At 37.8% G+C, this 23466-nt stretch overlaps 1 protein-coding gene across 3 annotated transcripts in view; it reads left to right on the forward strand.

Annotated features, from left to right (window-relative positions):
• Positions 1–23466, forward strand: part of KCNIP4 (potassium voltage-gated channel interacting protein 4) — a 1248962-nt gene that overhangs the window by 1170397 nt on the left and 55099 nt on the right. The window contains exon 2 of one of the 3 annotated variants that reach the window (XM_024119504.1): positions 20290–20305. The exons of the other annotated variants lie outside the window; for them this stretch is intronic. Coding sequence (XP_023975272.1) covers positions 20290–20305 — 16 coding nt within the window. The remainder of the gene's footprint in view (positions 1–20289; positions 20306–23466) is intronic. 3 annotated transcript variants of the gene reach the window in all.

Genomic DNA, 23466 nt, shown 5'->3' on the forward strand with positions numbered 1-23466 from the left:
AGCCACTGAATGGAAAAGAATAACTTCTCAAAGCAACATCTGATTATATAGCACATATAATAATTTGGTCTTAGATTTTAAAATGCACAGTAATTGCATCATTCAAGTTTATGTTTATTCCAGCATTTTGTGTATATTAGACCCTGGCCAGACAGGTCAAAACACATCCTAAAAGAGCTTGTACTCAAGGGGGAGAGAAAAATGGTAAAATGAGCTACCAAGATAAGCCACAATAAGACAATAGTATAGGTAGAATGAAGTGGGAATAAGGCCAGGTGAGAAGAGTGAAAAGGGGATCTAGGAAAGGTTATATTTGAATCAAGACTTGAAAGACCATAGAGCATTTTCTAGACAGCGACGGGGCATTGCAGCCATTGGAAGGAGAGGTAACCAGACATGGCAGGACGGGAGCAGCATGGAGTTGGGCTTACGTCAAGTGTGGGACTCTTGGTGAGGAGACATCGATTAGCAGCTAAAGAGGGTATTATAGCCACAATATTATGGGGTTTATACTCATAATAAGGGCTAGGAATTTTTCCTAAAGGCAGAACTTGAAATCTCCTTAGAAACCTGGCTTGAGGTAAAAGCCTCTTTTTACAAAGGGAGGGCTTGGGCTAATTCCACAGGCTCAACGACGGCTCAGAATTTACTACCAATGCATGTAAACTACACAGTCTCTTATGAATCCTTCTTCCTCTTCTAGTGATTGGTTGAACCCCCGTGACGTTATTTTCTCAGCAAAAGGATTTTCTGACATAATCGTGTCAGTTCATATTCAGAATGAATAAAATATTGACTTGTTTCCTTCTCCATTAAAACTATGTGAATGCCTCTAAATTACTACTCTCTATTAAACTGACCTGAACATCAGAGCATGAACTTTTGTTTCTGTATAGAATTACTTAGACAATCCAATGAGTATGTCCCCCAGGCCAACACAAATTCAGTTTCTCAAAGAAACAGAGAAAGGCTAACAGTATCTGAACTGACCCTTTCATAAGAAAATATGCAATTCATTCTAGAGTCCCTATTGGTAGGTCTACGCCAACCTGTCAAAAATCCAAATGGTTTATGCAACCTCCACAGTCCTTTCAGTTTTGCTTAGAACTTTCAAATAGATAAAACTATTTTCAAAATAAAAATCTTCTCTTCCTTGGGGACAAAATTACTGAGTTATTTAGTCCTCAAGATAAGAGAACTGCTAAAGGGTCTTCAACTCTTCATCGAAGGACTAGTGTCCTTCAGAAACATTGCCTTAGATCAATACACTAGAAAATAATGATGGTGCTGGGGTATGCTTGGCAGCGAAGCATCGTGCCAAGGATGAGGATATTTGATTTATTGTTCCATGGTAACTAGAACCATCTGGCCCTGGATCTGCTTCTTACAGAGCTTGCTTTGTTGAGAAGTGTCCCTGGTCCCTTCCACTTTTTGCCAGTCACAACTCTGAATAAGAGGCAGTTTCTCCTGAAATCACCTTCTCTCCTTCTAGGAAAGGAGCATGTGAAATTTCAATTGGACAGCATCTTGAGCAAGGCTCTGCCTTCTACTCAGTGATTTCTAAGGGCATTCCTGAGTGCATTCACTGAGCAGAACTGTCTGTATTTGTCACAGTAGTGTGATTTTAGAAGGAGAGCTGGAAACCTTGGGAAAGTTATTTCACCTCTCAAAGTGTCACACTTCTTAATACTAAAACATAGAAAATGATGCCTAACACAATGTTGTAGTCTGACAAGCGTCTTAGTAAACCTTGCCATCCAAATGTGAGTTATTATTTTTTATCATTAACGTTGATAATAATAAACATCTTCCACTGGACAATGTCGAATATTTTATACATTCAATGGTCAGTCTTTTGATGAAAATAGTTTGAGGTTTTCAAGAAGTCAGTATCTCAACACAGGGAACTCTACTTCATTTCACTGGACAGTAGAAACTAACACAACATTGTAGAACAACTATACCCCAATTAAAAAAAAAAAAGAAGTCAGTATCTCAAAAAGGGATTCAGATTAGTTTCTGGGGTTGGCTGCCAGCTGAGATAAGCTTCTGCAGACTGGAACCTAGGCTATGTTATATAAGCACCATGATGCTTATATATTCATTATATAACTTGCTAGTCTTGTTACCTAGGTCACTGAGTTTACCTTTCTGGCTTCAGTTAGTGCTCCTGTGAAGCCTGAGAAATAATTTGGCACATTACAGTCCTGAAGACTGAGACAACCCCATCTCTCCCTGGTACAGTGGTTAACGTATAAAAGTGCTCTTGAAAGGCAGCTACCATCATGCTCAGTAATGGTCGGCATCGTTAGTTTTTTTAGTTAATTCTTTGAACATCAATCCATCAGTGATATTCTCCCCCATATTCAGATGATTGGTTTTCTTATAGTTTTGAGAATTAATTATCAGCTACTACATCTCAATGAACAGATCTGGTGTAGGAGGTATTCCAATAATAATCATGATGCTGATAATCTGATAGTAGAGATAATAATAATATGGCCATTTTTTTTAAATTTATTGTTTGGTCTGGACTTTGGGGATTTAAGAAAATTTGTTAAAGTCGGGAGACAGAGAAAGAGAGGGAGAGCAAGAGAATGTGAGAGGGAGAGATTGATTACTGGGTAAATAAAAGGTATTTCAAGGAACTCAAAAGGAGAAAGTACAAGTGAATTTCAGTAGAGATTGGGATCCGAAATTGAAGAACTATCAGAAATTAAGGTTCATATTTCTAGAGCCACTGTCTTTGCTTTTTCTTCACCTCTGAGCCCGCAGCTGAGAAATAATCTCCCCAGATGTTCCTACGACTCCTCTTTGCTCAGACACCAAGACAGACAACTGGTGTCTCTAATTTCCCATCCAGATGTTCCAGGGAGCAAAGCTAACTGGCCAGTCTTCTTTTAGGTGCCCTCCCCAGCTGCCCCCCGAATGTCCTCCTCTGTTTCAGTCAGTGCCAGCCACCAGGAAAGAGTTAACGGTTACCGGCAGGGCTTCAGAGGCTCTTGTTTGTGAATTGGGCTGGGGGAGGCACAATCCCAGAATTGGATTCGTTTGTCCCAGGTCAAATAACTAATATGGGGCACAGCCTGCGATAAACCCAAGCCTGCGTGGCACCCAAGATCATACCATTTCCTTGAGTTTTGTTGCTCTCCGATCAAAGTGGTCCAAAGCAATGCTCGCTGGTGACTCAGGGCTGGCCTCCATGTGGCACAACAGTGAGGGCCTTTGTGAAACTGGGCCTCACTTGAGCACCCACATCCAACATCATGAAACGACAGCAAGGACGTGAAAGGGCCTTTGGGGGAAGCTAATTCTTTGCCCGTCACATGAGGCGGCTTCAGACAAGTCCTTAAGATCAGTGTCTCCGTTTGGGTTACCTTTACCTTTTCTGTAAGTTGTACCAAAACATCTACAAGTCCTTTCCTTAGTACGATTCCTTCAAATAAAGTGATTTGGTACCCCCCCCAAAAAAAAAAGATCAGTGTCTCTCGGACACTGATGTGTGTGTACACAAATCATGCAGAGGTCTTATTATTTTTTTTTATTTATTAATCTCTTTTTAAAAAATTTTTATTGGAGTATAGTTGATTTATAGTGTTGTGTTTCTGCTGTACAGCAAAGTGAATTCGTTATATATATATATATACATATATATATATGTATATATATATATATATATACCCGCTCTTTTTTAGATTCTTTTCCCATATAGGTCATTGCAGAGTATTGAGTAGAGTTCCCTGTGCTACACAGTAGGTTCTTATTAGTTATCTGTTCTATATAAAACAGTGTGTATATGTCAATCCCAATTTATCCCTCCCCCCTTCCCCCCCCCCGGTAACCATAAATTTGTTTTCTACATCTGTGACTCTATTTCCGTTTTGTAAAGAGGTTCATTTGTACCATTTTTTTTTAGATTCCACATATAAGCAATATCATATGATATTTGTCTTTCTCTGACTTACTTCACTCATGATGACAATCTCATTAAAGGACGGATTCCGCTTCTGTTCTCCTGTGATGGAGCCTGAAAGTCTGCATTTTTAGCAAATTTTCAGGTGATGCTGATGTTGTGGATCCCATCCCGGGAACACATGAGGTGGAGGAGGTTTTAGAGAAAAGAATTAGAGAAATTTAAGCTACAAGAAATCTGCAGTTTCCTAGACTTAACCCCACAGCCGCACAGAGAACTGGTTCCTTGGCAAGCTCGCTCCTCTGTGTTTGCCTTTCCACCCAGCCCAGTGGCAAGATGAGTGACCACACCTACGGCAGCTCGCTGGCCCAGCCTAATGAAGATCACATGTTGGCTAAAGAAAAATCGTTGGCAAATAATCAGTAGGTGCTACAGCAGCCAGCTTATATGGAGTTTGTCTTGTTAGGATATGCAGGCTGTTTTATGCCAGAAATGTTTTCCTTTTTCCTTAATTCAACTTCGGAGAAACTTACTAATATGCATGGTGAGTGGAATTTTTTTTTTTTTTTTTTTTTTTTTTTTTTTTTTGGAGTATGCGGGCTTTCCAATGTTGAGGTCATTTCTGGAGTACAGCAAAGGGATTCAGTTTTTACATAAATATATTCTTTAGCATATATATATGTTCTTTTTCAGATTCTTTTCCATTTTAGTTTATTACAGGGTATCGAATATAGTTCCCTGTGCTCTACGGTACGACCTTGTTGTTTATCTATTTTATTTATAGCAGTTTGTTTCTGCTAATCCCAAACTCCTAATTTATCCCTGCTTCCTTCCCCCACCCTTTGCCCTTTGGTAACCATAAATTTGTTTTCTATGTCTATGGGTCTGTTTCTTTTTTGTAAATAAGTTAGTTCATTGTATCATTTTTTTAGATTCCACATAAAAGTGATATCATGATATTTGTCTTTGTCTGACTTACTTGGCATGTGGGATCTTCCCGGACCGGGGCACGAACCCGCGTCCCCTGCATCGGCAGGCGGACTCTCAACCACTGCGCCACCAGGGAAGCCCTGAGTGGAATTTTTATACAGCTTGCTGATTAACAAGTATGTCTAGTGCACTCAGAAGTCATCATCTGACATTATTTCTTATGTATGGGGGCTGTTGGTGCTCCCCTTCCTGCTTTGACAGGAGCCTAGAGTCTAGTCACCACCACATATTTATTGGATACTTAAGGTATATTAGATACAATGTAAAATCAGTTACATGTGTTGTCTCATTTTGTCCTCACAAAAACCTAAGAGCTAAGGGCTATTTCTGTTGCCATTTTAATGATGATGAAACTGAAGCCCAAATATGTTATATGAGGTGACCCTGCACTGTCTAAAGCTGATCTGACCCCTTCATGGAACATTTCCACGCTGCCCTTGCTTCCCTATAGACACCCCGTCCCTCTAACTTTGGGCTGATGTGGTGTTCCAGGACCCACCTTGAACTCATCCTCAGTACAGACTTTCTCTTCTTTTGCCCCTTCGTGGGGAAGTTGGAAATGCTGCAAAGCCATTCTGGCTACACCCAGTTTCCCTTCATTGTGGCTGTGCTAATTTTGCTACCTTCCTTTGGTTCATTTCATTAGCTACCATTCTCAGTATCCGCTATGGTAGCTGCAGGTATTTTTCCACATATCCCAAACCCAAATCCCAGTTGTGCCTCCATGCCTCTTAGCAGATGATTCCTTTTTCACTTTAGTGAAAGAAGCCACACCCAAGACCAACTTAATCCAAATCATTAGGATTGGCCTAGACTGGGCACGTATATTTTTAACATACATCCAACGCAATCCTAAATACATACTGAAGTCTGAAGACATGGCCTTACATCATACTGAATAAGAAAAACTGGTTCAATTAAGTATGAATACCCCCATTTTTCTAAGTATTTCTAATATCCATTTAAATTTTTTTATGGGGATGGGAAAGTCTCCAGAGTGGAAAATTGAAGCAAGATCACTAGATCGATAAGCTTATTAAAAATTTTCCCTATTAACAATTTTATTCACCTGAAGGAGAATTCTGTCTCATTGCTTTAACTATCTTCGAACAAAATTCACTAGATCATTTGTTTGTCCATTTGGATCTTTTGGAAATGATAGAGTTTGAGTGCCTAATTCTTGAAAAGAACTTATAGCCTGTGGTTTACTCTTCTTCTCTAACTTAGGGGAAGGTTCCCTCCTCCCGAGCTGTTTGGTGGCATCAGTGGTGACACCAGCCACAGGTGGCCACTTGGTGTACTCCCCACTTGTGTTAAGTTCATTTCCTTCACTTACTTCCTGTGCATCAACCATCTCTACTGATGCCCCAGTGTCAACATTGCTGATTTCCCACATCCCTGGAAGCACCAAACGCTATGGGCTTTCACAAGCACACAGCTGCACTTAATGAAAGCATGCCAAGATTCTAGTCAAAATTTGATTTGAAATTTTTATGAAATTTTACAAAAGGCAAATCCAGAATATTTGTGAAAACAATTTGTTATCTCAAAAACATAACATTTTGCTATTTCAATGGCAAAAGACAATCTATTGTGTTCATTCTTGCTGCTGGTTATCTCCCCATTCTCCTTTCCCTTGCCATTCATCTTGGTTACCATGTAGATGGGATAAAATATTGATGGACTGTGACAACTGTAGCCATGTTGAAAATTTAAGTGGATTGTTACATCGTAAACAGCGTCAGCGTTATTTGGGAAGATGGTCAGCGTTCTAGATCCAACTGTAGTCATTTTTCCCTTTCATACAGACGTAGCTTTAGTCTCAGTTGGTCTCTCCCTCTCTCTCTCTCTCCCCCTCCCCCCAACCCTTCCATTTTTGTTCCCTCTCTCTTCTTCCACTGACTCAGATAAATAAGCCCACCAAAACACATTGCTTTTGATATTGTCTCTGACCTGAGGTCATAGAGAAAAGACGCAAAATGAAAATAGAAATCAGATTAGATCTATAAACGGATGCCAGAGGGGACGATAAAATAAAGGACAAAGAGACTGGTCCAAGCATCTCATTTTCTCCACAAAATGAATTTCACCTCGAACAATGGTTTGCTTTTGCAGTCTTTCCCCTTTGACAACAATGGGGAAAACTGTTTCAAGTGATGAACTGTCCATGCTGGGAGCTAGACAGCAGCAGATTGTCCCCGGTTGCCAAAGAATGGTGAATATTCTTGAGAGCTGCAGTTGGTTGTACACATGAGTATTCACCTTGGTCTGAGTGAGTCATGCTGAGTTCTCAAAGTTCACCTCCAGAGCAGCGCTGCTGAAAAAAATCAGATTTCTCCGACTTTGCTTCTGAGTACCTGCCCTAAACAGCATGCTTGTCAGCACACCAGCAGGCAGGACCCTCTGGATATCTCATTTTGGAACGAAGGCTGGGTTTCAACCTGCCATGGGGGAGGAAGTGTAGAATAAACAATGTGTACACGAGCATCTCATCCTGAGATGAGCTACAGCTGCTTGCCACCTCCAAGGAGCAACCACAAATTTGTAAAGTTTCGTGTTGAAAATGTCAGTTGAAGGAAAATTTCATATGAAATTGCAACATAGTTAATTAGTTTATTATAGGAAAGTGGATACTGCACCCTGTGGCTTCCAGGATTGATAATTGTATTATCATCGTGATAATACAGCTGATGGCCAGGAAATGTAGAAAATACGTAACCAGGTTGTTGAGAATTTATAAATTCATTTGAGGAGTGAAGAGAGAGACAGAGAGAAAGAGAGAGGGAGAGAGGAAGAGGAAGAGGAAGCCCAAGTCCAAATCTAGGCAAAGAGGTGCCAGAATGCAAGTTCCTGCAATTAACCTTGCACTTTATAGTCAGAGTGTGAAAAGGTTTAAGTAGGTCAAACAACAACAAAAACGTAGGCTCCAAGTGTTCCTCCATCCCAAACCTAACTCCCTCTCACCTCACAATTCACCAACTGAATGGCAGGAAGTCACATGTATGTTTATCAATTCTTGTTTTCTTCTCATTAACAAAAGTTATTGGCCAAAATCTCTCAGAGTGTTTCCCAAGTCCCAGTGATTTGCAGGGTATAGACCATTACTGTCACTGGAGAGGTCAGACAACTAAAGAAGTACATGTGAGTTTGCCACCTCGAAGGACTCTGATACTAAAGACATAAGTCGTTTTAGCTCAGAGGGTCCCGAGTATAGAAGGTGTGGGGTAAAAAATGCATCTTCACTCCATGACTGGGCTGAGTCCTGGAAATACAAATAACAGTAGCCTCTGATCCTAAAGGTCTCCTCAACTTTACTGGGGGTGAGAGAGGACAGGGCAGTAAACCGTTGATGGAAGATAAATCATTGACAGTTGATTTTAAAATCCAAGTTAAATAGAGTTTCCAGAAAAAAGTGTTGCCCGCAGAGGTGGAGACAGGAGTGAGTGGCTCCAAACGGTGATCTGAAATCCTCTCATAACTAGTTCACCCTCATTATGTGGATGTGGACCTGTCTGATAGACCCAGAGTATAGCTGACCTTTAATCCAGCGTATATAACTGCATGTATAACAGCATATATATATATATCACAGCATATATAACTGCTACTCCTTTAACAAAGAGCAAGTTGGGGTTTCACAGGACACTTTCTAAGAGGAGCATTTGGGCTGTGTGCGCTCTGATTTTATCACATTGACTGAACTGACATAAAGTGTGATAAGCCAGGCCACTCAACAATTACTAATAAAATATAAATGTGTTTATAAATAAATGTGAATAATTATATCCTTTAAAGTATACAATTTAATAAATACAATGATCAGTCTCGCGGGAAAGCTGCGCATAGTTGCTTCTTACCAAATTGAGGCAGAGATTTCATCTCATTGCCTATTGACGTGAATGGTATTGCTGGGTTGTGACTGCTCATGGGTCCTTTGTCATTTTCACGATACGTGAATAGAGGAGCTGTCTCAGGCAGCAGATCTATTGCTTTCATGGCATCATTAAGTGTTTTATTTATGTGTTTAATCCTACCCGCAGAACTTTGCATTGCCATGCCCTCAGTTATACGCCATGTTCTTTCACAGTGAAGACATAAAGTAGGTATGAATTCAGTTGGCAGCATAGACAAGCTGACCTTCAGTTGCGTGGCAAAGTGTTTCCTCATGTAGCCAAACAGCTCCTCCAAGTGAAAGGATATCGAGGAAGATTTGCCCCAAGCGCCTCCAGTGTCTCCATACCCCAGAGGCTGCAATCTAGTCTTACATCTAGCCAGCTCAATAGAAAGCCAAATACCTGACCCACACTCTAAGGTCCCTTGAAAACTGCCTTTACTGAATCACATTTTGTATGACCTCATCAGGCTATATGTGGATTGTTGTACGAAACTTGCTGTTACATCTATTGTAGGCACGCCAGGGAGGACATCGTTACCTCCCACAGTGTACTCTTTACGACAACGCTGGGAGTAATTTCTGTTTGGTTTTAGTACCAAGAATGGCTGTGCTTCTCCTGGGCAATGGTCTATTTGTGCTTTTATCTCACAAATATTGGACGATGAGTAACAGACCACATTTTCCAGTAGAAAAAAATGTGTTTTCCTCCTGGCTTTCTGAAAATGTGTTCCCAAGGGTCCTGAAGCTTTCCAAAAGATATTGTCCAGCTTGTGTTTTTACTTCATGATAATCTTTTCTTAAAAAAAAAAAAACAATATAAGGATATTTGAGGACAGGGATCAGAAAAAGTTTTCTATAAAAAAGCTAAAATAGTAAATAATTCAGGTTTTGTGGGCCACATGCATCTCTGTCATATATATATTTTTTCAGCTATTTAAAATTATAAAGACCATTCTTTTTTATTTTTTTATTAATTTTTATTGGAGTATAGTTGCTTTATAATATTGTGTTAGTTTCAACTGTACAGCAAAGTGAATCAGCTATATGTATACATATATCCCCTCTTTTTTGGATTTCCTTCCCATTAGGTCACCACAGAGCACTGAGTAGAGTTTCCTGAGCTAGACAGTAGTTTCTCATTAGTTATCTATATTATATGTAGCATTAATGCTGTATATATGTCAATCCCAATCTCCCAATTCATCCCACCCTCCCTTTTGCCCTTGGTTTGTTCTCTACGTCTGTGTCTCTATTTCTTCTTTGCAAATAAGATCATCTATACCACTTTTCTAGATTCCACACATATGCATTAATATATTCGTCGTTCTCTTTCTGACTTATTTCACTCTGTATGACAGCTTCTAGGTCCACCCACGTTGCTACAAATGACCCAATTTCATTCCTTTTTATGGCTGAGTAATATTCCTTTGTATATATGTACCACATCTTCTTTATCCATTCCTCTGTTGATGGACATTTATGTTGCTTCCATGTCTTAGCTATTGTAAATAGTGCTGTATTGAACATCGGGGTGTGTGTCTTCTTAAATTATAGTTTTCTCTGGGTATATTCCCAGTAGTGGGATTGCTGGGTCATATGGTAGTTCTATTTTTAGTTTTTTAAGGAATCTCCATACTGTTCTCCATAGTGGCTGTATCAATTTACATTCCCACCAACAATGCAAGAGGGTTCCCTTTTCTCTACACCCTCTCCAGCATTTATTGTTTGTAGATTTTTGATGATGGCTATTTTGACTGGTGTGAAGTAATACCTCATTGTAGTTTTGATTTGCATTTCTCTAATAATTAGTGATATTGCACATCGTTTCATGTGTTTGTTGGCCATCTGTATGTCTTCTTTGGAGAGATATCTATTTAGGTCTTCTGCCCATTTTTTGATTGGGTTGTTTGTTTTTTTGACATTGAGCTGCATGAGCTGTTTGTAAATTTTGGAGATTAATCCTTTGTCAGTTGCTTCATTTGCAAATATTTTCTCCCGTTCTGAGGGTTGTCTTTTCGTCTTGTTTATGGTTTCCTTTGCTGTGCAAAAGCTTTTAAGTTTCATTAGGTCCCATTTGTTTATTTTTGTTTTTATTTTCATAACTCTAGGAGGTGGGTCAAAAACAGATCTTGCTGCACTTTTGTCAAAGAGTGTTCTTCCTATGTTTTCCTCTAAGAGTTTTATAGTGTCTGGCCTTTCATTTAGAAGACCATTCTTTTTTTAAAATTTTTATTGAAATATTTTTTCAATAAATAAAATAAATAATGAAATATTTATTTTATTTACAATGATGTGTTAGTTTTAGGTGTACAGCAGAGTGACTCAGTTATACATATATATATCTGTTCTTTTTTAGATTCTTTTCCATGATAGGTTATTACAAGATACTGAGTATAGTTCCCTGTGCTATACAGTAGGTCCTTGCTGGTTATCTATTTCATATATAGTAGTATGTATACTTTAACTCCAAACTCCTAATTTATCCCTCTCTCCTTTCCCCTTTGGTAACTGTATATAAGCACGTATAAGCAATACTAAGTGAAGTGAGTCAGACAGAGAGAGAAAAATTCATGTAAAGACCATTCTTAACTCATGGACCATACAAAAATAGCAGCATACCAGATTTGGCCCACAGGCCATAGTTTCCTGACCCCTGTTGCAAGATCACTGGATAACCTCATTTATGAAAACTGCCATGTGATTGCGAGACCTTCAAATTGTGTTTGCGCTAAGGTTTTTGCTGGTGCCAAGTGGTGCTGTTTGCACTGACATGGGGTGATAAGAAAATAAAGAAGGCTGGCATTAACTGTAATTAACTGTAAATGGCATGTTTGGTGTAAGAAAAGCCAAATGTCAGAAAGGCAATTTACAAATAAAGATTTCGAGTTATTCAAAAGATGGTGAGAGAACAAGCTGAGCACACAGCCTACAGCCATGGCAGAACCCTGCAAACTCACAAGGATGTGATTTGTCCCATATGGAATAGAATTCTGTTCCATAGTCACACTGTGAGGGGCAATTTTGTTTTAGCAAAACAGCAGCACTTATTAAATCAAAGTTGTTAGTTCAAAATCGACTGGCTTTTTAATGTGTTTATGTTTAACTTGTTAGTTTAATTTGGTCTTGTGGCTGTACAAGAACATTACAGACTCCACAACGGGATTCCATTGTTCAAAACCCAGTTCTGCCACTTCCTACCTATGTGTAATTTACTTGAGATTAACAAATTATATATATAAAGCTCTTAGAATGGATGATGCTACCATCACCATACACCTTGTTCATTTATACATATTTAAAGAAGGAATAATAAAAATAACATGAAGAAGGGAATCAAGAAAAAATTTTACATTTAAAAGGCTTTAGTATATTTCTGAAGGTTAAGAAAAACTAGAATAGTTATTAGGATATGCATTTTTCTTCCTTCCCCAGTACTTATTCATTTCAAGCATTGCTTTTTTCTTTTTTGCACACTTTCTTACCCTTTAGCATTCCTTCTCCCTGCAACACACATCTATGTACCCTGTGACAAATGTGTTTTCATTTTTAAGCTGATTTTTAGGTAAAAAATAAAGCCTGGTCATGATAACGAATCAAGAATGCAGGTGGTAAACCTCCTCCCCATCCTACCCAACTTTCCTATCCCCTCCCCAGAGGAAAACTCTATGAATATTTTCTTGTGTTTCCATCCAAAAACCTTGAATTTTGCTCCATTTGCAAAAATACTATCTTTTTGCATTTCAAAATAACTTTACATCTTTCAAGGACCCAAGTGGGCTAATTTAAAAATGTATATGTATACAGGGATTTTTTTGGTGTGACACGGAGGGACAGAGAACCGGAAGAAGAAACCCAAGCCTGATGTAGGATGGCTGTGACAGAGGAAGGAGAGATAATTGCATTCTGAAAGGCTCCCAGGGGTTAAGAGAGTAAGGCCATTCAGGAAATACACATCTTTACTCACTGCCAGAGAGCTGGATGAGCTTGCACTCTGAGAGGTGGGAGAAAGAAGAGGTGAGATAAGATAAGCTAGAGGGGGACGCAAATCAGATTCCCAGTAGCTTTGAAGTCATGCCATTTTTTATTTTATCCAGAAGACACTGGACAGCCAATATCAGATTTTAAGCAGGAGAATGGTACAATTAGAACTGCAATTCTATGAGAAGGTAAACTCCAGAGGCTGAGAGATCAATGTGGAGCCTCTTCCAGTGTCTGAGTGAGGTATGAGAGGATGGGGCCATGGATCACAGCCCCACCTCCACGGTTCCTGACTCACTAAGTCTGGCGTGAAGCCCAAGAATTTGCATCTCTAACAAGTTCCAAGACATGTGGATGCTACTTGTCTGGGGACCACACTTTGAAAAAGATTGAATTAGAAAAATGGTAGTAAAAACGGTAAAAAACAAAAAAGCAGGCTTGGGTGTGAAGTAGGTAGAAGAAGAGGGGCTGAATGGTGGAAGGATTCAGAGCTGTGTCCCAAGTCCTGACTTCAGTGTGCAGACACTGAGGTGGGGGAGGGGAGGGAGGAGGAGGAGTATTTGCTAAAGGTAAGATGGTGCCTTCTCCTGTGGAAAGTGTTGGTTTTGGCACAACTATGATAAGGAACTGTTGAGAAGGCAGATAATCGTGTTTGTATGTAAGGAGAAATGTCTAGACCAATAAGAAAATTTAAGAAGTCATTCTAATGTAAGGGACAGAAGTCATATGGGTGAATGAGAGAGACAATGTGAAAATGAGAAGTAAAGGCCCAGAATTGAACTGTAGGTAACACTTATAGAGAGGTTTTGAATAAGATAATCTTATTAACTCTTTAAAACTAGACTCACAAGAGAGATTATGGCCTTCCTTTCTCTACTTAAAATAGAGGGAAACAGAATCTAATGTATTTATAAAAGCAATTAGCTAATTACTGAAGTGCTACGTAGTTCATATAAATAATTATCAGAGGAAGAAACTGAGGTAAAGGGAAGCTAGCTTAAGTGACTGACTGAAGTCATTGCCAGGTCTCCAGAAAAACTTGTTATTTAAAGAAAATTTGTCATCAAACCTTGAAAATTGTAATAGAGAAAAAATGGGACATTGGGAATGTCCAGGAGTAGAGAAATAAATATACAACTTTGAAAATGAATGAACTAGATCTATATGTGGATACATGTATGATCCAAAAATATTTAGAAAAATATAGCAAGTTTCGGAATATATTCATTATGATAGAGCTTATGCAAAAATCACAAAAACAGAACTATATATTTTATTTGAGATTTTTTTGCCAAGTTGTTTTCTTCCCCCTGATTATTTTATTATGAAATATGTCATTTTTTGGTCTCTAAATTTATTTATTTTTACTTTTTTTCCTACTTTGAAAAAATTGAGATATAATTGACGTATAACATTGCATTAGTTTTAGGTTTACAACATAATGATTTGATATATGTACATATTGTGAAATGATTACCACAATAAGGTTAGTTAACTTTCATCACCACACATAGTTACAATTTTTTTCTTATGATGAGAACATTTAAGATTCACTTCCTTAGCAACTTTCAAATATAAAATACAATCTTAGTACCTACAGTCACCAGGCTGTACATTACATCCCCCATGACTTTATACTATAATTGAAGGTTTGTACCTTTTGACAACCACCACCCATGTTGCCCATCCTCCACTTCTCATAAAATATGTCAGATATTTTATAAAGTGTATACAACATGTGTATAGTTTAATGACTAGTAATACAACAAACACCCTTCTATCCACCACCCAGCTTAGAAAAGAGAGCATCACCCTTCCTGACCCTTATCCAGTCACATTCCCCTACCTGACACCAGAAGTAAAAACTCTGCTAGACTTTGTGCTTATTATTCCCACATTTTCTTTATAGTTTCACAGCATATGTATATATACTATTCAATATATGTTTAGTTTTGTATATATATATATATATATGTATATATATATATACACATATATATATATACACATATATATACATATATTAGTTTTGTATTCTTTAAACTTCATGTAAATTGAATCATACCTTTTATATTCTTATGTGATTTGCACTTTGGGGGCCTCATGTTATATTTGTGATATTGATTGATATATATGTATTGTTATGGATTGAGTTGTGTCCCTCAAAATTCAAAAGTTGAAGTCATAACCCCAGGTGCCTCAGAATGTGACCTTATTTGGAAACAAGGTAATTGCAGATGTAATTATTTAAGATGAGGTTACATTAGAGTAGGGTGGGACCTAATTCAATATGACTGGTGTCCTTATAAAAAGGGGAAATTTGGACACAGAGACAGACAAACACATAGGGAGCACTCTGTGTGAAGAACAGACGACTATCCACAGGCCAAAGAATGCCTAAGGCTGCCAGAAACTAGGAGACAGGAAATAAATTTCTGTTACTTGAAGCCACCCAGTTGTGGCACTTTGTTACAGGAGCCCTAGGCAACTAATACATGTGGGAAACAATTCATTCATTTTCACTGATATATAGTATTCTATTAAATGAATATACCACAATTGTTTCTTCATCTTTCTGTCATGTGCATGACAGAAAGTGTCCAATATTTTGTCCCTGTGTTGTATGCTGCTGGAAAATTCTTGTACATCTCTCCTGGTGCATGTGAGTAAGGTTACATCTAAAGTATCTGCCCAGGAAAAAACATATGCTGACTTATAAGTTTTGCACATTTTACTCAATAATTTGGAGTGGTTTCCAAAGAGATAGTGACAGCATACAATCCAGCAGCAAAATATAAATGATCCTGTTGGTCCACATCCTAGCCAACACTGTTATTGTCTGCAAGACTTTATATTTTCTACAGGAATATATAAATAAAAATATATTAAATTGGTGGTCTGGAAGGATACATAGCAAACACAAAATGTTGGTTACCACTAAAGAAGGGAGGAAAGGACCATTACTGGAATTTGGGATAATTAGAAGTGAGTAAAGACAGGAGAAAGGAAGAGATAGAGAAAGAGGGAGGGAGGGAGGGGGAGAGGGAGAGTTGAAGGGAAGGAAGAAGGAAATGAAAGAAGAACAGAAGGAAGGAGAGAAGGAAGGGAGGAGGGTTGAGAAGGAAGGAGAGAAAGAGTGGAAAAGAGAGAGAGGAAAGATGAGGGGAAGAAAGAGAAAGGGAGAAAGAAAGAGAAGAGATTCTATGTTTCTCTGAAGAGACGGTACAAACTGATTAGCAATGCCTCAGTGCAGGAATCAAGTTGTCCCTCTCTCTTCCATTACCTGCAGATGCCATGAAATGTCTGGCCACCAAATTTTTTGTCTTGTTCAGGAAGAAAGCTTTATGTTGAGCGGTGGTGTGTTAATGCTCTCTCTTGGTCTGATAAGCAAAACCCAGAGGAGGCCAAGGATTTCATTTCCCCAAAGGCCTGAGATTTGCCTATGTGATGGAGTGGACATCAGCAGAGCCAGGAAGAATCATCTGACAGCAAACCCTACTCAGGTTCCTGTTTGCTTCCCCACCTCTGTGAAAAAAAATAATTAATTAAACTGGCCTGGGACACTGCATTTAGAACTTCTAGGCATGATAGTCATTGGATATCTGAAAAACTAGGAGGAAATTTCAATAAGCCTGTGAGACAGCCAAAATAATTAGGCTGACATGCTGTCATCTACTGCCTTCATTTTTTAAAATATGGGCAATATCTACAGCTTTTCACAAGGCCTACCAAGCTTTCTAAATGAGCCACAAAACTACATACATATTGAATCCTTGGTTTCCCAACTTGCAGTGTCTATATTTTCTGTATATCATCATGTTTGGAGAGAGTAGGTGACATTACATTCCAGTATCCTAATAACATTGTCTTCAGGCTTTGGGTCATGAAATTGCCTTGTAAGTTAAAAACTCCTGAGAAAGCTTGAGAGCCTGGCACACAGTATGCACTTAATTAATGCATTCAGAAATTAATGAATGGATAAATAAATTAATGAATATAAAATAATGAACAAAAACTCTTTGGGTAGGATCCAAACCATGTTTATTAGTTTTCTATGGCTGCATAACAAATTATCACAAATTTAAGGGTTAAAAATGCCCATTCATTAACCGACAATTGGGTGGGTTTGAAGTCCAGCACAGGATGACTGGGTTCCCTACCAAGGGAATCACAGAACCAAAATCCAGGTGTCAGCCAGGCTGAGTTATTTTCTGGAGACTCTGTAGGAAAATTCACTTCCAAGCTCATTCTTGCTATTGGCATATTTCAGTTCCTTGGGGCTATATTTCAGTTTCCTATCTCCTTGCTAATGACAAGCTAGGGCGGCTTTCAGCTCCTAGAAGACAGCATCCATTCCTTGCCATCTGATCCTGTCTATCCTTAAGCCAGCAACTGTGATTCAAATTTTCCTGCTTCCCCTTTCTGGTTTATTCGTCAGCCAGAGAAACTCTGTTTTTAAAGGGCTCTGTAATCAGGTCAGACCCACCTGCCTATTTTACAGTTTACAGGTTAACTGTGCCATGTAGCATTACCCAATCACAAAATAAAGTCTATCAAATTCATGCAGGGTATGTACACAAGGGGCAGGAAATCTTGGGGGCCACCTTAGAATTCTTTCCACCATACCATGGAAGACTGCTTCAGTGGACTGCAGGGGGCGCCACTGTACTTCTCTAAAGGCACAATTTTATATTTCAAGCATGCTTGACTATTATGTTGGAAGACCTCAGGGTTCAAAACCAATAAATTATTTTTGTTTTCCCTTTTGGGGTTTTTAAAATATGTTTTCTAACCTTGCATCTATATACTTCTGAAATAGCTTCTATAGCAGATAGAAAAATTCTATTACTTCCCTCCATTAAATGAGTAGAATACAAATGTAGACAAAAACAGAAAATATCCCCTTAGAAAAATCTGGCAGCACTTGAGCCCTTTTCAGTTGTAGCACTAAAATTGGATTTTTACATTCATTGTAAAAGTTGGCAAAGGGAAACATTTGAGCCAGCTAGGGTTAAGATAAATGAAAAATAGAGAACTGCTGTTTATTTCAGAATTTTGCATTTGCACAAACTGCTGGGTTCTTTGAACATATATGTTATTAAAATAGCTATTTATTGAAATACTTGGTATTTAGGAAATCAACCTGTGATGCAATAGAGATTACTTCCATCTATTACTAGTCAATGTATCTGTTTTATGCATATTATATATTCGTTTGAAACCATTTTTCTTTGGGGCCCTCAACTTTGGGGGGTTTTCTATCTTAATTATTTCCATCTTTCCTGCTCACTCTGCATCAGAAACTTTTCTCAAATTTAAGAAATTAGACATGCTGGCTTGAGTCACTGGATCAAGAACATTAAAGCTGCGACTCAGAGAAAGACTGCATTATTGAGAATAACAATAGGAAATCGGTAAATTTAAAAAAAAATTACAGTGGAAACCAGGACATAGTTACTGATAGTAATGAAGCAAATCTTCTTAAGAATTGCTACATTATTTGGTGCTAAGGGGTTTAAACATATTTTAACAGGTCTGTAACCTCTTGATTTCATAGTCACACTATGAGTAATTGTTAATGTCCATTTCACAGAAGACATAAGAATTTTTCTCGTTTTATGATCTTTTATATTTAGTAATTTTTATTATTTAATTTTTGTCTCCTTTTTTGGCTTTTTAGTGTACTAGTCAGCGTTCCCCAGAAAAACAGAACCAACTGGATGTGTGTACATATAGAGAGAAAGAAATGTATTTTCACGGAATTGGCTTATATGATTGTAGAGGCTAGCAAGTCCAAAACCTGCAGGGTAGGCTGGTAGGCTGGAGAGCCAGGGGAGAGTTCAGAGGTAGTTTGCTAGCAGAATTCCCCTTCACTCAAGGGCAGTCAGCCTTTTTCTTAAGGTCTTCAACTGATCGAATGACATCTTCTCATATTATGGAAGGCAATCTGCTTTACTCAAAGTTTAATGATTTAAATGTTTATCCCATTACAAAATATCTTCAAAGAAACATCTAGGATAGTGTTAACCAAAAATCTGGGTTCTGAGGCCTAGCTAAGTTGACACATAAAATTAACTATCACATTAGTTATAAAGTTTAATTGTGCTATTAGTGGTTTGTGGTTTAGTGGTCACTTTAGTGTTTATAGCACATATCTTTAACTTATCACAGTCTATCGTCAAGTGATATCATTTTTCTCCACATATAGTAAAAAAAAAATCTTACCACAGTATACTTTCATTTCTCTGCCCCTGGCTTTTTGCTGTTGTATTCATACATTTCATTTTACATATAATATAACTAAAAAGCATTGTTACTAATTTTGCTTTAAACATTTTATCTTTTTTTAATTTTAAAAACTTTTCATTTTAAACTTATTTTAAACAATATTTTGCAAAAGAGTACAGGGGTCCCATGTATCCCTGACCCAGCTTCCCTCAACAATTGGTTATCTTTTAAAGATACTTAAATAATAAAAACATTTTTATTTATCCATGTAGCTACCATGGTCATTGCTCTCCATTCTTTATGTGGAACCAGGTTTCTATTGATACCATTTTTCTTCTGCTTGATTGACTTCCTTCAGCAGTTCCTATAGTACAGGTATGCTGTTGCTGAAGTCTTTCTTCTCTTAATGTCTAACAATGTCTTTATTTTGCCTTTTGAATTGAAAGAGACTTTCACTGGATAAAGAATCCTAAGTTGACATTTTTTTTTTCTTCCAGGATTTTAAAGATTTTGCTCTATTGTCTTCTAACTTGCATTGTTTATGATGAGAAATCTCTGCCATCATTACAGTCATTCTTGTGTATATAACATGCCTTTTTTCCTCTGGCCCCCAAACGTAAGAATTTTTACAAACAGAAGAATTGAGAATGAGGTAGATTTAGTTTCCAACCCACCTCTCCTTTTCCTCCCTAAATTCTGTTTGCAAAATAAACCATCTTTATTTGGCTGATCTCTCTCTTTCCTTCCTCCATCTTAGCCAGCTAAAAAAGAATCTGAATGGCACTTGCAGTATTTTTCCTATAAACCCACTTGCCAAGTTCCATATGTTCCTTAGAGGCATTGTCTCTCCTCCATTGTTACTGCAGGTGACATTTTTCTTATTTCTCTATCAGCTAAAGCAGTTTGTTATTGCTTTTTCAGCTTATATTAATAGTTTGTTCACCATTTTTCCACAGTCTGCTGTTTCTTCACTGCTTTTCCACCTTCCACCTGCCGCCTAGTCCAAAAGCAAATGTCACATATTTTATGTTTTGTTACAGCAGCACCCCACCTCTAGGTGCCAATTTCTACATGTCAGATTTTGCTGTGTAACAAACCACCCTAATGTTAGGAGCGAACTACAGCATGCATTTATTTAGCTCATGATTTTGTGAGCCATCTGAGCAATGCTGCTCTTGATGGCTCAGCTGATATCTGCATTGCTCATTCATGCATCTATGTCAGCTGGAACCTGGAAGATCTAGGATGGTGTCTCATAAATGTCTAATGGTTGGCAGGCTTTCAGCCAGGAAAACTAGCCTGTACTTCTTCACTTGACAGTAGTAGCAGATGTCCTGAGAATAGCAAAAGAGGGCAAAGCTCAGTGCACTAGCACTTCTCAAGCATGTAATTACAGCAGCTTTGTGATTGGCCAAAGAAAGTCACATGACTAAGCCAGCATAGTTGTGAAAGGGACTTCTGAAGGTCATGGGTTTAGGAAGAAGAGGAATTTCTGGCCATTTTTTGCAATCTAATACTTATGGTTAGTGCTACTTTGAAGTCATAAATATGTTTTTCTACATCATCTTTAAAAAGTTTATTTTGCCTTTATCTGTCTTTAATCTGTGGTGTTCATTCCCTTGTTTCTTTTATATTTGTTATCTAAGACAGATTTTAAATATATGAACTCTGGCTCTGTTAGAGATTTTTTTTTTTGCGGTACGCGGGCCTCTCACTGTTGTGGCCTCTCCCGTTGCGGGGCACAGGCTCCGGACGCGCAGGCTCAGCGGCCATGGCTCACGGGCCCAGCCGCTCCGCGGCATGTGGGATCTTCCCGGACCGGGGCACGAACCCGTGTCCCCTGCATCGGCAGGTGGACTCTCAACCACTGCGCCACCAGGGAAGCCCTGTTAGTGATTTTTTAGATTATAGAAATGATACAAACCTAACAAAATACCGGCAATATTTACAGACTATTGTGATTCTTGAGCTACTGTAGTAGTGTTTTAGCAAACGAGTTTTATTTTTTATTCATATAATGTTGGTTTATAACATTACATTTTTATGTGTACAACATTATATTTCTAGTATATTTCTGTATACACTACAGTGTGCTCATCACCAAAAATTTAATTTCTATCCATCACTGTACAGATAATCCCTGTACCTGTTTTACCCTCCGCCCTCCTCTCCTTCCCTCTGGTAACCACTACTCTATTCTCTGCATCTACATGTTTTTATTTGGTTTAGTTTGCAAATTTTTCTGTTTGATTGTTTGTTTGTTATATTCCACATATAAGTGAAGACATATGGTACTTGTCTTTCTCCGTCTGACTTATTTCACATAACATAATACCCTCAAGGTCCATCTGTGTCATCACAAATGGCAAGATTTTTAATATGAGGAAGTAAACCTTGGTAAAGCTTTCTTGAAGAGATGGGAGTTAGGGAAAGGAAGGCTCCTTTCCTCTTTTTTTCGCCCTGGGAAACAGCTTTGCAATTGCAATAGACAGAATCTGCCTACCTAGTTTAGGCAAAAAAATGATAATAACACATGTAGAAGTTGTGTTTGCTCATTTGTTTAACTTAGGAATTTAATATGAAAACAAATGGATTCTTTGAGAAGGACTAAATGCACACTGTGGAAGGAGGCCTTAATGAATGGCTTCTTATTCATTAACTGAAGTCTTTATAGAAATAAAATATTTCACCCAATGATCAGGGAATTCTCATATCAACTCCCTCTTCCTCCTCACTATGGAACTCTTAGTTTAAACTCTTAGAAATTCTTTATTTTGTGTGGCTGAGAAAATATATTTTTCGATTTTAGTTTGCTCTAAATTCACCAACTACTTATTGGATTGCGTCTAGTAGCTCTTTCTCCTCTTTTTGATAATTACACTGGGGTATCCCTGTGTTTTCATTAGAGCCTTATACAGTTTGCTGAAGATTCATAGTCTTTGCTTATGCACTTATTCAGAGTTCTCTGTGAGCATAGACTAAGTATAACTACATTACTTTGGGGTCTTTGCTTTCCTTCAGCATCCTCTATGAGATGCTGAATTCCAGCATGATCTACTGGGTTGGGACTGCCTTCTCTATCTATTTTTTCAGAGCTGAGTTTCCACCAGAAGACATAGTCAAGTGCATTCTGTGCTCATCTTCCACCATGTACTACAATGATAGGATGGGTGAAATTCTGCTCCTTTTGGTGGAAAGACTAATTTGTTGGGATCCAAGGTATTCCTCATTGCATAGAAAAACAACAATCATGGCATTTTTGGATAATACTTTAAAATATTTTGTCTGACATATTTCAGAGGTTTATTTTTAATGTAACATGTCCATTATCATGTGGATTTTATCTCCATGCATTTATATGTACATCTCTTCCCTTGTGTCTTGTAGTTTGTGGCACCTTCATTAATTCATTCAAAATACTAATCTGTTAACTTATTAGGAACTGTGCTACATGTAGGAATACAGAGTTAACATGATATACAAAAAAGTCCCTTTCCCTACAGCGCTTACAATCTAATGAGCTATATATATATACAAGTAAATGAGTTATCAAAATACCAAGTGAAAAGTGTTTAAGGGAAAAATAAAATACTATGGAAGGAAGTATATAGTAAAACCCCTATAGTTAAGGGGGAAAAACTATTACAGAATAGCCCATTTTAAGATATAATCATATTTTAAACTTTCTTAAGAAAGTATAATTGGACACTCAGACAGTTATCTCAGAGTCACTTATAAAAGAAAAAAAAAAAAACCCAAGTGAGAATTTCCACTAAAAACAAATTATGCTGGAAACAGAAGTAAGTGATTTTTAAACAATTTTGCCCTTGTAAACTTAAAGGTGAACTAAGGCAACATTCATCACATAAATGCTCAAAAATCAGTAAAATGTGCTTATTGATTTAACAGCATTAAAATTTGGATAGCAAATTAATCATTACATAATAGTCTCACACTAAAAGTAAGTGCATTGAAAAATGCCTGTATATGTATATATATAGTTATCTACCTTCACTTCATTCTTGAATGCCCTTCCCTTATTTCAAAATCTGGTAAATTCCTAACAAATCTTCAGATGTTTTTTTCCCTACAAATTCTTCCCAGCCTTCCAGCTCCCAGTCCTCTCCTCCCTAGTAAAGTGACCACTCCTTCTATTATGAACCATAACCCACACATCACACTGTTTTATAATGACTTATTTGTGCATCTTTCCTCTCACTGGATTTTGAACCCATTAAGAGCAGAGACCGTGCCTTACTCATTTTTATATCCCAGCATAAACACTCTACACATTGAATAACTTTGTGTGGAATAAATGATTGTGTAACAAAAGAATCAAAAAAGAAGGGAAGAAAGTAGGAAAAATAAAGGAGAGAAGGAAGGAAAAAGAAAAGGAAGGAGGAATTTTTCCTTAATAATTCAAAATACTTCTAGAGTGAGAGTTCCAATCTTATAGAATAAG

The sequence above is a fragment of the Physeter macrocephalus genome, chromosome 7 (genome assembly GCF_002837175.3).
Source record: "Physeter macrocephalus isolate SW-GA chromosome 7, ASM283717v5, whole genome shotgun sequence".
Classification (NCBI taxonomy): domain Eukaryota; kingdom Metazoa; phylum Chordata; class Mammalia; order Artiodactyla; family Physeteridae; genus Physeter; species Physeter macrocephalus.